We start from the raw sequence: 15,463 nt of genomic DNA, 5'->3' as shown, positions 1-15,463 counted from the left end.
GATAAAAATCATTGTGTTCATCATTGATTCCGAGGTGATTGGTCATCATTGTTATTCATCTTCGTGATTGATTGGTTCATTCATCTACACGGCGGTATAACCCTTTTGATCACTCTCTTTACTTTACCGTAAACTAGTTGACAAGCTCTTTAGTGTAGCTAGTTGTGAGAGCTTGCATGCTTGGTTGGTGTGGCTCTTTAGTTAGCCTTTGAGAGCACACTAACATAGGGTAGTGTCATTGCTCTTGTGTGAATTGACACTATCTAAACTAGAATTGTGGTAGGTGGCTTGCATTTTGAGTAGGCTAGCGCAACACTTGCTTCACCTCATAATTGTCTAACCATTTGGTTAAGTGTTGTTGTAGAAATTTTTATTAGGCTATTCACCCCCCTCTAGCCATTAGGACCTTTCAGCAGCCCTCTCACTCCACCCTCACGCGCCGCCCGCACCATCGCAAGCCAGCCCACGTCGCCGGCCATCTCCCTCACATGGAACTCAGGAGCCGCCGCCGTTGCTGAGGGTGTCGCCGTGCCTGGCGAGGAGAATGGGGCGGACCTGCCGTCGATCCACGAGGCCTTCGTCCTCGTGGGCTTGCGATATGTCGATCTGCGAGCGTTTCATCAGATCTGCGACAACGGCAGTTCGGTGCTTCCCGCCTCCAATCACGCTCTTCCCCATTGCGCAGCCACGCTCGGCCATGCCGCCGCCGCGCCCTCACCCTCGCGCCGCGCTCCCTCCCTTGGCTATCGACGGGCAGGAGGTGGACCAAGCTCAAGCGTGGGTTTAGGAGACCCCGGTCAAGAAGGCGGCCTCAGAAGGGGAGCAGTCGCGCCGGAAGCGCGCCAGGGGCGGGCAAGCGGCCCGACGACCACGCCGCACACACCGAGTCGCAGGGTGCCACCACCGCTGGCCAGTCACGGAGGAGCCACAACGTTCGTGATGGACGCGAGGCAAAACGTCGTTGCTGCTGGCCAGTCGTGGAGGAATCGGGGCGTTCGTGCCGGTCATGAGGGAGGACGTGACCAGTACCACCGACGCTGTGCAGCTCCCTCGATCGAGAAGGTAGCCTCAGAAGGGGAGCAGTCGCGCCAAAAGCACGGCGGGGGTGGGCAAGCGGCCCGACAACCAGGCCACGCACACTGAGTCGTAGGCCGCCACCGCCGCTGGCCGGTCACGGAGGAGCCACAACGTTCGTGATGGACGCAAGGCGGAACGTCGTTGCTGCTGGCCAGTCGTGGAGGAATCACTGTGTTCGTGCCGACCACGAGGGAGGACGTGACCAGTACTACCGGCGCTGTGCAGCTCCCTCACAACCAGGTTGATGCCCGTCAGCTGCTCACAGAATTACCTGCAATGTTTGTGCTTAGATTTGGAGAAGTGGACTGGGTGGTGAGTAGGAGATGAGGTGGGCTATGCTGCCCTGCCTATCTTCTGTGTTGATTGTGTCGGCTCGGAGTATTTTTGGAGGAAAAAGAGATGACGCACGACATGATACAATCTCTAATCTTCGTGCTCTGTCCAAAAAAGAATGTTTGTGAGCAAGTGAGTCACTGCTCACTAGTACGGGTGTGCTATCTTTGATTCTTCACTATGTTAGTATATCGTCAGATAGACTTGGCATGAGGAGCTTGGTTGATTTGCTTGAAAGAAAAATATACTAATAGATTTATTTCAGTTCTTTTATTAGTTCTGCACTTGACTATTCACCGTATGATAGAAGATGATAGCAGGTACTACTAGGGAAAAACTAAACATTCACCTAATATTAAATGTAGTTATCGATTTCATCCCTGTACTACTGGATCTTGACATTTATTGCTATCTGTTTAAAAAAAATTAAATAGAAATGTTTGGTTTCATTTGGCAGGAGTCCACCGTGCTGAGAAGCCTCACTTTTGGGTGAATGCTGATGGGACTTACCGGCCAAGAGGAAGGCCAAAAAACTGTTAAAGGAAATATCTGGGATAAAATAACCTTGGAGTTCTTGTTGTGTAGATGGTGTTGTAATTTTTAGGATGGTAACTAACCAGCTTTGAATTTGTCTGCATATCTCACCAGCCTATAGTGAAGCTTCTTAGTCCTGTTCTGACATTGTCAACACCCAACCAAAACAGCTCATCAATCCAACGGTGATGCTGCTAACATGGTAAATCAAGCCATCCCTGACTACCTGGAACAAAGAATAACCCAGAACCTTTTTTGTTGCGTCAGGGGCAAGCACCATAGTCAAGCAGGTACGTATGCTCATGGACATCTAGCATATTCACACATAAATAAAATCGATCAGCTGTAGTAAGATTACCACCCAAGATATAATTTGCAGTTTGCACATGTATGGTGATAGAATATCCTACACCCCCACAAATTTGGAGCATTGATATGCCATTCGATTTTGAATCTATTGAATATATCAGGCCAAGTTCTTATATAAGAGCAGTAGGCCATTTTCTATGGATGAGTGTGAAGATCTAAAACTTATCATACAAATCAACATATACATCTACCTTGACATATTACATGAAGGCCGTGTGCAGTTTGAAGAGAAATCTTTAGCAGATAGAAGAAAAATCAGACAATGTGGCCCTTCTAGCTCTGGTATGACCAAATCTTCATGCCGTTACAACTTCCATCCTTTCTTCTGTCTATCATTTGTTTTCTGCTTTTGTTTTTGGGCATATATTATCACCCTAGGCATCATAAGATATGATCATATAAGTTATCTGTCTAATTTTATTTTCAAATATAAAGCCATAGAAGATGCACATTGCAGCACATGACTATGCATATGTGCAGCCTATTTGGTCCACTTGAACATGTTATAAACAGATCCTGTTCCTGAAGCATAAGATGGCCATAAATTGATCTAGCTTCTGGAAATCTATAACAGAAAGCCCCTAGAAATCTATAGGAACTGAAGGTTTAATATCTAGCTTTGGAAAATTCCAGCTTTAATAAAACAATGTGCAGAGCAGTAATTTGGGAACTAAGAAGGTTTTCATATTGAAAGTATCTCTTCATATAGGAGGTCTCTTGTTAGTGATTTGAACTTAGCTTGCTGCAAACACCATGGCTAAAATACAGATGGAATTTGCTATTTTTCTACTATACAGTGGTTGTGAAGGTAACCCTCCCATAGTTCAATTCCAGTTGGAGATTGGGTTGAATGGATATGCCAAGAGGAGGATAGTTTATTCATGCACTGCAACGAGTAAGAAAAGTAAGAGGCATGCATTCTGGACGTTTGACGTGGAGAGGTAGCAACATCTTTCTCCATCGTCCAAGAAGCAGCTCTGCCCTTCTCCATGCGCCGTCCAATAAATTGAGCCGACCCTCTGTAGCCTCCTATATGAAGAGCCGCCACCCCTCTCCAAGGTAAAATCACTAATCGATTTGTCCTCTATGATGTTCTTGCTTGTGTGGTGATGATCTGTTTCGCTTGGTCATCTAGCTACTGATTCTATTAAACTGCCTATCGAAAGATCATACCCGTGAATTTGATTTTTTTTAATTCCCTGTATCATTCATAGTTGTAGAGAAGTGAAAACCTATAAGATGACACTCCATATACTATGTGTCAAGATTGTTTTCTAAATGATGCTTTTTGGTTATTTCCTTTGGTAGGCTACAAGCAAGAATACAGAGGTTGTTATTGGACCCCCAAAAGAATTTGAAGGTCAGTACAAACTACAAAGAGACCAGCCCCAACAAGACTGTAAAATATATCTCTGAATATATACTACACGTATATCTTTGAATATATATCTCTTTATTTAGGTATAGAAGGGATGTTATTGGATCACTGGATTGCACAGTAGCAACAGCAAGATAGTTTCAGTTTGTGGATGATGTTAACCATCCCACAATAAAACAATATGTTCAAAATGTATCTAAAAGAAATTGCATATGCTGGTTATTACAAGTTCTCTTTGTTTCAATTCCGCAATCGATTTGTGAATAAATATTAGTCTGCTACCACATTCAAATTTGTTTTAGATTAATGCATCTATAAATTGATGTATCGAAAAGCGCTGAGCTCATATTTGTCCAATGTTAAATAATATAAGATTATTTTAGACGTTGACGATTAAATAGAAACAATGTACCGCCGTTATTTAAACATGCTAAATGATTGCTTGCCTAGCAATAGTGTGCCGTGAACGATCTCTATAATTTTAAAGATTATTTTGAGTATATATACGTATATTAGTTATCTAACTCTATAATTATAAAGATTATTTTGAGTATATATATATATATTAGTTATCTAATTATATTACTCGTGCGATCCATATGTTTTTAAGTATAAAAATGCATATAAATAAATACATTTTGGGTTCAGCCGTTATTCCCTCCCTCGTTCGCGGCGCCTGCAACCATGGACAGCTTGAAGCCGCTCTCGCTCCCCCATTTTTTCTCCTCCCTCGCCTTCTCCCCTTGCTCCCCGTTCGCGCACCACCACGGAGTGCTGGAGGCGCGCTTCTCGGCGACCCTTCGCCTTGCACCGCCGGCCGCGCTCTCCAACGGCCGCGTCGTCGCCGCTCGCTGCCCGGGTCTGCTGCAGCCGAGGTGATTAAGCGCTCTACCTCTCCCTCTCTCCCCTCCCTCCTCTGAACTGGGGTCGGGGTTGGTTCTCCTCGATCACCGCACCGTGGTTCCTCAGCGCATCATCTTGTGGTTCTTGGTGCTAGTGATGTGAAATTGGGGAATGCTGGTGAGTACTTCCGTTCGGGATGGAGTCGATTTGTCGGTCTGATTGAGGCCCTTCGGTATCTGAAACTCTCGCGAGATTTTACCCCCAAGTTGGCTCTCTTGTTGTTCTTGCGTTCTGTGTCCGCTGTCGGTGGTGGTTTCTTCTAAGAGGCGCGGCGGTTGAGCACCGATTCTCCGTAGTGTGATCTCTCATTCTCTGTTCGCCTTTCCTGTTTCCTTTCAAACCTGTACGGTCTTTGTCTCATCATCCGATTATTGATGCCTCTTCTTGCTACTACTAGCGTGCGTCATACTCAGGATAACTCTGTTCGTTTCTGTTGCTTTCTCTTTTTACCCCCTATACTTGATTGGAGATGTTATCATCAGGTGTTGTTCTCGTCAGATATGTGCGTGCGGTAGAGATGGTCTCCGCCCGTCTACCTTTCCTGTTTATTTGCTTTATTTCCTGTTTTGGATCTGTTCCGTTTCTGGATTTTGAATTGCTCAACGGTGTCTGATTGGTTCTTCTTATTGTTGGGTGCTAGCATGTACTGCAAACTGCCTTACTGTCTTTCTGTTTGGGTATATGTTCGAGAGGATGACATTGCTTAATTTGGGTTACTTCTTCCTGACGAATTAAATTAGCATCGCAAGATTGGTTTGGTGTACTCTTATCTATATCTATCTTTTATTGACAAGTGTGCCGTGCAGTGTCACATTGCAATTTTAGTTCCCAAGCCTCCTGACAGAGATGTTTGTACTTCGTAAGGCATCATTACATCATTGTATAAATTCTCTTTCCTGAAGGAAATGTTTGTACTTCGTAAGACATCATTACATCATTGTATGAATTCGCTTCCCTGAAAGAAATGTTTGTACTTCGTAAAGCAACATTAAATCATTGTATGAAGTTGAAATTGACCTAAGTTGAACGCCTTCTGTCACATGGGCACAAGTCAAACACCTTCTGACTTCTGTCACCTTAATTCAGATTCAGAAAGTACCAGCACTTAAATAATTTGCTAGTTGGCATGTAGATGTACCAATTCTCTTTCTGTCACATTGAAATATTCTATTCTGAATTTATGATTTGCCTTTGTGAAATTTGTTTGCATTTTGTTGCCAGAAAATCTTTGTTTATTTAGAGTTATTTTTGTTGTATATTTTAGGTTCAAAATTTTAGATGCAGTACTATGACAGTGCTACTGAACCTTACCATTTGTATTTCATCCTTACCGAACAGGAACCACAGATTTAGGCTATGGGTCAAGTGTTTCTGGTATTTGCATGAGCTGTAATCTGATGTCAATTTGTTTTTTCGTAACATTCTCCGGATGCAGATTTTTAGGATAGTTACTCATAGTCTCATTCTATTATGTCGCAGCATATCAAATTCTGCTGTCAATTCGTGTGCTCAGCCTTTGACGCTAAAGTCTACTAAGACTGGTTCGACTGGAGAACGTGAGTATGCAGTGTCGGTTATGCAAGGATACCAATACCATGAACATATGCAAGATCCTGTGAGTTAACCTACCAGCCATTTTGTAGGATCATCGGTAGCACATTCTGTGAAATATGCATGATCATTTGGAGCTCAGTTCTTATTATATGTGTTCTTGCTCCATGGGCATTTATCTTTGCTTGCAATCCATTCCTATAAGACAGCACAACATGTAAACCTAACCGACCAACACATTATCTTACAGGACAAGAACAAGATGATGACTTATTCGAAGGTGGAGAAGAATGCCAAGAGCATAGTAAAGATCAAGGGTGTGCATTCTGGTTTTCTTCCAAGTGTGGCGAGGAAAGAATGCGCTGCTAATCATGGCAGATCAAGAGATTTTTGCAACATCACTTTACAGGTGAAAATCGAAACACAGTTCTTTGAGTAACATCATCTCTGTCTGACCTTCACCCTTGATCCAATCTTTGTTATTGCTCATTCTGGTAGGTGTGTGTTTGGGGTGCCACTTTTTGTGCCAATCTATCACATCAGAGGGTTGCAAATGCACCCCGTGCAATGGCTGGGGACTAAAATGAATGTGACATAGTGAAAGGAGAAGATCAGAGTCAAAGCGCAGACAACTCAAAGTGTTTTCCTCAGAAAAAAGCCACACCAAAAGGCAACATAATGACTCTTAGTGCAATCCTATTTCTTGCCTCGATATTGGGTACCAGACACCAGATCATCAAAATAATGAAGTCAAAGGGCCTTGACACCAAGCGTTCCATCATTCTGTTATCTTCATGCCTGTGTGTGGTCAAATCAGTCTATGGTGCACTAAAAGAGGCTAAGGATGCTGGCGAGCTAGTCATGTTCTATCTGGATGTAGCAAAGAACGGAGACAAACCGAGGTGATTTCTTGTACAGTATTAGTTCTAGCAACCATTGACTACTGGTAGCATTTAGGACCTGTCTACATGACCAGAATTGACTTCCACGTGTCTAAGCTTCTATAAGAGACACAATCTATAGAGATAATAAATCAATATATACAGATAATAAAATTTGTTCATGTGGCTGCTAGTTTTCCCGTCCCTGTTTCTTTCTGAACTTTTATGTTTATGCATACTCCAGGCATTTGTGAAACAGCTACTTACGTTCATGACCACCTTTTTTTTTGGCAGAGACAAATGATCTTCAGTGCTGACTGTCTGCGGCGCTTTTTTCTGAGAGAAGTGATCTTCAGTAGCTGGCGTGCATGTGGTCGCAAGAATATTGAGTTAGGACATCAGCTCTTGTGCTTGTCGTTAATTCAAACACCTGAGATGAAGCTTACTTTTGTTTGTTTTGTAGTCTAGATAACACGCATGTATATCTTGAGATAGTGGTACATTGACAGAAGTGCAAGAAAGGTTCACGAAATCTTTAGGAGATACTTGACTGAAACATATGTTCTCGTTAATGAAGTACAAGTGTGCATACAAAAATTACTTCTTGTCTTGAGAAAGTGAATACTCTAATTTATCAACTCCCAGTACAAACGCTTCAGCACCTTTATCAAACCACCTTTGGTTGTTAGAATTGTCTTGAACATTGCTTCCAGATGATGTCTTGGATGCTTGAGGCCAATGCATTCATAGAACACCGTGCATGAATACACAAGGATAGTAATGCCCCTGCAGAGCATGATAAAAACTAAATACAGATAGTAGGGGAAATGCATAGAGAAATCTATAAGTTCGATGCTGGTATACACATGGTGCTGATTTAATGAATGATGCATGAAACAGAAGAACTTACAGGCCTTTAGGATTGTAAATCCAAACACAAATGCCTTAAGAGCAAACAACAAAGAGTTTACAGAGAATAGTGTTCTTTTCTTTAGCTTTTTATCACAACCTATTACATTGATTAGAGTTTGACATTGAAATTATATGTTACATTCTACTAGAAGAACGTTAGTTTCTACTAGGTATCGTGCAATAATGTGATATATCTATAGCAAATGTATGATAGAGAAAAGAGAAAGGAAGAAAAGAAAAAATAACCCAACTACTAACCAGATAAACTCAGTGAAGTGGTAGTAAGAGTCCTACAAGAAAAAGAAAGCAAATAAAATAATAAGGTTCGTCAATCTATAAAAATAAAAGGCAATCCTTATCAAGAGGAGGGAATAAATTGTACCTTGGTAGGATTGTTATATTTGTAGAACAAAATAACCATGAGAACTGAAATGGAAAGAAAGCAATGTGAGATCAGCTAGCTGCATAATTTGCCACACCAAAAATATATATTTTTTAATTAAAGCTAAAAGAATTCGCAGACATGGAATTCCACAACCAAAATTGAAGTGTGTATTCTGTATGGACTATGGAGCAGCCACTTTTTTAACAGTTGTTGAACTCATGCATACAATAAGAACAGTGAACTGTAGTAATTGGGAGGAGAATCGGGAAATAAAATGCTGAAATCAGAACTGGAAAGTGAATTCTGAGCAGTTCGATGATACTAGATAGCTAGCCATTTCCTTCAGAAAGAAAACTAGATAAAACATGCTTTAGCATTTTTTTAGCAGTTCCATGATACTACAAAACTAATTAATCTGTATCGAAGGTTATTTTTCAATTTTGGTTCCTACTCATTAATTTTATTGGATTAATATACACAGTTTTCTATGTTTTATTGTATGGTCGCATGTACCAACAAGACTAAGGGCATGTCTTTTGGATTTGCCATCACAGGTAACGATTGATATTGGAGAACAGTTCTTTGTGCTGAAACTTTCTTTGTCAGCAAATATATGGTAATGACTTCTTGAACTCACCACACTGAATCCGAGCACATATGTTGTTAGCTTTCCCGTTTCTTTTCAGCTCTGCTGCTAAAACGCTCAATTTGTAGAACATATATGCAAGAACGATGTCCATGAAAAGGTTTGGAGCCACTTTGTAGAGCTGACAAATACCGGCCACAAGAAGCAAGGTACCTGCTCAGAAACACACAATCTCTTCAGCAAATTACGTGTCATAATGCATCAGCAGTTACTTTGAGGAAAGAAAAGAAGATATTGCCCCGGTGGTGAGTAACATGCATGTTTGGTGACAGTCCATACAGAAGTAAGAGCTGCAGGTAGTTAGGTGTACTATCGTAATATCACAAGACTTTTTTTTTCCCGAAAACCTATTGTCACAAGACTTTGTCCAGGCAAGATGAGTTTTGCTTCTGAACCAGAAAGAAAGATGAGATATATATCTGAACAAGATATATCCTAGAAACCACAGAAGTGTTCAGACACAGCCGAGGAAATTCTTCAACTACAATTTAAAGGAAATTGATCGATAAGAAGATATAGGGGACGAAAGGTTGAGCCGGTAACCTGACATTACGCCGGCGTGGAAGCAGCGGCAGCGGAAGATGTTTCCGCCGTTGGCCACGATCTCCTGGAAGGCGAGCCAGACGGGCCGGAGAGGGTCCCCGACCAGAGCGTCCCGTATAGCGATCACCTCCTCCGCGCCCTGCCCCGTCGGCTACACCAGATCCTCCGGCCGCACCGGCGTCGCCCACCACTCGTCGTCCTCCGGAGCACAGCACAATCGCAGCTTCCTTGCTCGCCTGCAAGAGCCATCCGGGACGAAGCGGAGGGCACTGGCGGCGCTCCTACGCGTGATGGGTCGGGAAATCACGCCGGCGGCAGCAGGGGAGAGGCGGATGGTCGCTGGTCGCAACGCCATGTTTGTTAGTGGCTTTGGCGATCGTGGGAGGCGTCGGTCGGACGGGCTGCGGCGGGTTGGAACTTGGAATCGACGATGGATCCCGCGTCCGTTTAAAAAGTGGCGCCCCTGTGTTGAAAACGGTACGGATATTTTTCAGATACGAATTTATTTAGAGGAGTTCAGATCTGTTCGGATCCAAGCTTGGATATTCAAAATTTGATACTATATCCGTATTCGAATACCCAAATCGTATATTTATGACGTCAATATCCAATCGTACCTTATCCGTCATGGTTGACGCTATCCGTATTCGAATCCGAATAGAAATATGAAAACAAATGTAATATAAGTGATATCCGTCCATATCCGGGCCGTTTTCATCCTTGGCCCTTACCCGCAACGGCCCATACGTGGCGATCATTTGGGCCCGTGTTTGTTTTGGGCCACCCCCATTCACGAACCGAATCAACAAGTGGTCCATGATAGTCTAGTCCACCTTGATCATGAGCTTCTCTCGACAGCACAAAATTTTTTTTATCACGCCATTAGGTTCCCAAATCCTACCTGCCATTAACTGTCAAAAGAGGAAGCTGCATGATATCGCAAGAATGCAAGATCATGCAGGCGAGCGTTCAATGAGCTTTAGTTTAAGACTTCTCATAGACTTGGCTTAGGAAAACGGAACCTCACCGGCTAAGGCCAATTTTCGTTTCGACCGGGAACGGCATGGAATGGCTTGGAACCGCTTGGAATCGTTCTAGCCAGGAAGCAATCCGTGCCTACGTGGGAATGAGCGTTCGGTTAAGTTCACCATGGTCTGAAACCCGGCCCATCCCGGCCTTCCCTACCCAATTTAGGCCGGGAATCAATCCATGAGTCGAGAGGTGTGGAACCAATCCCCGTCTTTTGTTGAGTCTATTTTATTGCAATTAGCTTAGCTAATGGATTGATTCCATACCCTACCGAACAAGACTTTTGGTGGAAAGGGAATAAAACCTTGCGGAAATAAAACCAGCCCATGGATCAAGTGACACGCATGGATTTACTCGATCCATGCCGGGAATCATTCCTAGTCGGGAATGAATGATGTGCAACCGAACATGCCGATCGTATCAACTATCAAGCCACATACAACTTCGTTGGTGCCACGTGGAGCTCCGCGATGGGACCGACCATGCATGGCAGCCGTGACCTCGTGCCTGCGCCCGTGGTTGGCTGACGATATGCCTTGCCCCTTGCCTACTCGTCGACAAGTGGCCGCGTTGGCTGCGCACTTGCGCGCCCCTGCTGGCAGAATGCATGAACCCGTGAAGGCTCCGGCTTTTCAACGCTGCTACGCGCACACCGTAAATTGCACCGTGCTATACTTTGCTATACTTTTCTCAAGAATTTCACACGGTTTGATGTTCTGCGCTTCTCATAAGCCCCTTCTTGGCCAAGAAGAAAGTTTATATAGATGGTAAAATCTCGGGCAACCAACCCTTTGCAGAATAATTGATGAATGACTAATAATAGACATTCGACACATATATAGTATAAAATTCACTACAAATGTCTGCTGTCAGTGTCCAAATAGTGTGCTCCACAAGCACACTTCCTAATGAGTGCTGCAATGACGTTGCACCTAAGCTATCATCACTTTTGTTGTTGTTTCAAAAACCAACCAGCGAAAAGGAAGCGTGCTATTGGTCGCTCTCATGGTACGCCACAAGGTGCCCGGAGCACGAAACAAGGCCCACTTCTATTTTATTTTATTCTTTATCTTTTTTTCTAACTAAGGAAGCCTCGAATTCGAACCGATTTGTTTTCCTTTTTCCAACCCATCACACATTCTCAGAATAAGCAAAACCCATCCCACCATCCCACCACCAACTGCCACACCGACCACCCAAACCTCCCACTGGTCTACGGACCCCACAGTTAAAGATGGCAATGGGCACATAATGCCCGCATGCTCGCGGGCATGGAACCCGATGGGCAAGGATACGGGCACCACTTCTTGCCTGCGGGCACGGGCGCGGGCACCATCCTAAACCCAGAGGATAGTTCTTCACGGGTAAAGAAATTTGCTATCCTCGCCCACGTATCTGCCGGACCTGCTCCACAGGTCTAACATGTGGGGCCTACAAATAAATATATGTATATATACACAATTCCTAGGGTTTATTCCTGATTCAATCCACACCCCACCCCACTCAGCCACCCCAATCCCTGCCGCCGCCCCTTCGTCTTGGTCTCTCGGAGACTTGGATTCTCACCTCGCGCTGCGCTCGGCCAGCAGCCGCCCTCGCCGCCTCGAGCCATCACGCCATCACGCGGGCGAGGCCACGACCACGAGGGGGGTGCCCTTGCATGACCGCCGCCGCCCATCCAAGCCGCCCGCTCCCCCCTCCCTGGCCAGCCGCCCTAATGCCCAAGCCCGTCACCCGCGACCCTGCCTCCCTATTCCCCCACTCGTAGTCACGCGCGGCTCCTCCACTCGTGGCGTCGGCATGGCTCCTTCACACGTGGCGTCGCGCCTCCCCCACTCGCGCCACCCCGACACCGGCCTCCGGCCTCCCTACTCCGACAGCTAGCGAACGCCGGCCTTCCCGCTCCAAGGCTCCCACTCGCGGTCGCGGCGCCTCCCCCCCCACTCACGTGACTCCTCTGAGATCCAGCGCACTTCGACGGCCTTGCGCGCCTCCTCTCCAGTCTCCACACATGACTTCTCTCCAGATCTAGCGCACTCCGACGTCGGTCGCCATCCTCCAAGTCTCCAACGCTAGCCGCCGGCTGCCATCCTCCCCGCTCGGAGCCTCCGAGGCTCCGACCTAGGCCGTCGTCCCCACCGTGCAGGTCGCTGTCCCACCATGCTGGCGGGCATGCGGGCATGCCCGCGGGCAAGACATGCCCGTGGATAGCGGGTGCGGGCACAGAATGCTACCCGTGGCTGGTGGCGGGCGTGGGTGCGGGCGCACAATTTCTCTCACGGCTGTGGGTCTGTGAGGCTTGTATCCACGGGTAACATACCTGTTGCCATCTTTACCCATGGTACCAACTCACCACCTGTTAGTGAAGGTACGCTAACCCACGACCCACTCTATGGAAAGCACCAGCGCCTCCCCGCATCCTCACTCCTCACCGGACGAAAGGCCAACCGAGCAGACAAAACAAAACACCTGTTTTCCTGTCCTGCAGAGATCTCCCTTCCCATCCTGCTGGCTCGCTTTCTCTCCCCTCTACTCGGCCGTGTTCCTACCAGAAACACTTCAGTTTCCGACAGAAGGTCTCACAAAGAAAAATGTTAGCTAGCATCCAATCTTACTATGTGTCGATAGAATACCGTCGGCAGTCCTCCGAGGGGTATCCCACGAAGGTAGATTGATCGGTAGAGAAGCGTGTGATCAAGAACAAGAAGGCAACAGAGACACACGAGTTAGACAGGTTCAGACCATCAGTATGACGTAATACCCTATTCCTGTGGTCTGTTGGTTTGTATTAGCTATCGTATGATATTGTGTGCATTTGGAGAGGGTCCCTGCCCGCCTTATATAGTCTGGGGGGCAGGGTTATAAGTCGGTTAGATCTGAGAGATAACCGGAAAGTAATAACAGATTACAGGAATCTTGGGATCATACGTATCCTAATAGATCTCGTAGTATCTTTATGATATCTTCCCGGTGTCTTGCAGGAACCGCTGAGTAGAGTCGTGCCCCGCAAGGCTTAGTCTTGTGGGCTAGACCGCCCCTGGGGGGCGCAGCCCATGTGGTCTGCCATGGGTATCCGGGGCCGTACCCCCCATAGCTAGTCCCTGAGCGCCTTGTACCCATTGTGCAACGCTGTCTTGAGCTTGTACGAGCAAGTGCGAACAAAGCCGAGCAGTCAAACACATGGTCCGACCACCATGATGAGTTGCCGAGCAGTTGTGAGCAGTCGCCGAGCAGCGTGAACCATCACCGAGCAGCGTGAACCATCGCCGAGCAGCGTGAGCCATCGCCGAGCAGTGTGAACCGTCGCCGAGCAGCATGAACCGTCGTCGAGCAGCGTGAATCGTCGTCGAGCAGCGTGAGCCATTGTCGAGTAGTGTGAACCATCACCAAGCAACATAACCCAAGTATGGCTTGCCACAAGGGTGTAAGGAGCTCAAGTTCAAAATCAAAAAATTTCTTCGTAGTGGACCAAGTGTGCCCACTTAGAGTCTGACCACGAGAAAGGGAGATAGTCTTCTACAGCTTCAAGAGGCGTGGAGTCTTCCAGATTAAAGCAAACACACTCACCGCAAGGTGAAGTGTGCCCACTTAGTCCCCAAGCCTAACAGTAGATGATGTAGTCATGTGGTGCTAGGGTCCAAAGTAGAAGAAAAGTAGAAGACTAGCCGAGCAGGCAGCCAGTCCCCGGGTGTAGCCCTAAAAAGCACATTCACTACAAGGTGAAGTGTGCCCACTTAGTCCCCGAGTCTGACAGTAGGTGACATGGTCACATGGTGTCAGGGTTAGAAACAACAGTCAACTTGGAGAAAATAGAATCATGGAGAAAACACCAGAGTAATGGCTGTGTAGTAGTAATTACCAAGCCATAACAGTTAGTGGAGTTGTTGGCGAATATTCGGCGAGCCATAACAAATTGCGGAGATAAATCAGCGATATGGGTCGGGGCTGCACGAAGGCCCAGGTAACGGTCTACCTTCAGTTATGGGGAATTTGGAGAAACACAAATCGCAGGAACAGTTTCCCAAAAGGCCTCGAATGCGAAAATGTGGGGGAAGTGCTTTATAACTGCGCCGCCGCACCCCGCACTCATACCTTTGCCCCTTTGCCATTTCATCTTCCTCCTCCATCGTCGCATTTCTAGATTCACATCTACTCCTGCTTCCACCACCAAACCCTAGCCAGATCTAAGAGATGGCGCCGAAGAGGGGAGGTGCGAAACCGAAGAAGACGAGCCCCCAGAAGGCAAGTGCCAAAATCCGGCGTGACAAAGAGTGGGTGCAGTCCCAAATGGGAGAGGCGGAGCTCAACAGATTGGTGGAGGTGGGTGTTCTGCCTGACCACATCACCGCCGAATGGCGGCCGGCCCTTGGTGAGCCCTTCCCCATGCCTCATACCGACGAAGTAGTGGTATTTGAGGACTATTTCTAGTGCGGGTTGGGATTTCCTATTCATCCATTCCTGAGGGATCTATTGGAGCTCTAGGCGGTTAGTCTATGCAACCTCCACCCAAATACCATATTGCACATATCTATCTTCATCTATTTCTATGAGGCGTATCTCAGAATCCTTCCACACTTCAATCTCTACCGTCACCTGTTCTGGCTAAAGAAGAGAGGTGGCGGTGATTCCAAGGTGGTCGGCGGTGTGTATCTTTAGCTGCGTGATGGAATGGTGGGAGAATACCTTACTGTTCCGCTAAGCACATCGCTGAAGGGGTGGAACATCAGGTGGTTTGACATGAAGCAAAGCCACCCTGTAGTTCGTTGCAACGTCGACCACATACTAGAGAGCAAGAAGAGCTGGTCAGAGACGCTAAGCAGCGCTGATATGGAGCAAGTGAGAGAGCTCCTTGGCTTAATAAAGGGTGTGAAGACCAACGGTGGATTAGTGGCGACAAGCTTTATAGTGCACCGTATCCAGCC

At 46.2% G+C, this 15,463-nt stretch overlaps 1 protein-coding gene and 1 pseudogene across 2 annotated transcripts; one reads left to right on the top strand and one right to left on the bottom strand.

Annotated features, from left to right (window-relative positions):
- Window positions 1-4,375: 4,375 nt before the first annotated feature.
- Window positions 4,376-9,051, top strand: LOC136458804 (uncharacterized). Of its 2 annotated transcripts, XM_066458728.1 has the most exons (7): window positions 4,376-4,566; window positions 6,074-6,209; window positions 6,396-6,554; window positions 6,644-7,047; window positions 7,321-7,415; window positions 8,878-8,939; window positions 9,038-9,051. In XM_066458728.1, the coding sequence occupies exons 1-4, from the start codon at window positions 4,376-4,378 to the stop codon at window positions 6,725-6,727; spliced, it is 570 nt and encodes a 189-aa protein (XP_066314825.1). In that variant the 3' UTR covers window positions 6,728-7,047; window positions 7,321-7,415; window positions 8,878-8,939; window positions 9,038-9,051. The 2 variants fall into 2 exon arrangements, with proteins under 2 accessions (XP_066314825.1, XP_066314824.1); XM_066458727.1 differs by lacking the exons at window positions 8,878-8,939; window positions 9,038-9,051 and having other exon boundaries at window positions 7,321-7,524.
- LOC136458803 (uncharacterized) lies at window positions 7,653-9,916 on the bottom strand (annotated as a pseudogene).
- Between the last annotated feature and the right edge of the window lie 5,547 nt (window positions 9,917-15,463).

Source organism: Miscanthus floridulus, chromosome 6 (genome assembly GCF_019320115.1).
Source record: "Miscanthus floridulus cultivar M001 chromosome 6, ASM1932011v1, whole genome shotgun sequence".
Lineage (NCBI taxonomy): Eukaryota > Viridiplantae > Streptophyta > Magnoliopsida > Poales > Poaceae > Miscanthus > Miscanthus floridulus.
The sequence above is the reverse complement of the archived record's forward strand: the minus strand, read 5'-3'. Positions and strand labels throughout refer to the sequence as shown.

Excerpts from the sequence above, each read along its gene's own strand:
- LOC136458804 (XM_066458728.1), top strand. The coding sequence starts at position 4,376 with ATGGACAGCTTGAAGCCGCTCTCGCTCCCCCATTTTTTCTCCTCCCTC. Across the intron at positions 6,210-6,395 it reads ATGAACATATGCAAGATCCT|GACAAGAACAAGATGATGAC; the intron begins GTGAGTTAACCT and ends ATTATCTTACAG. Across the intron at positions 6,555-6,643 it reads TTTGCAACATCACTTTACAG|GTGTGTGTTTGGGGTGCCAC; the intron begins GTGAAAATCGAA and ends TCATTCTGGTAG.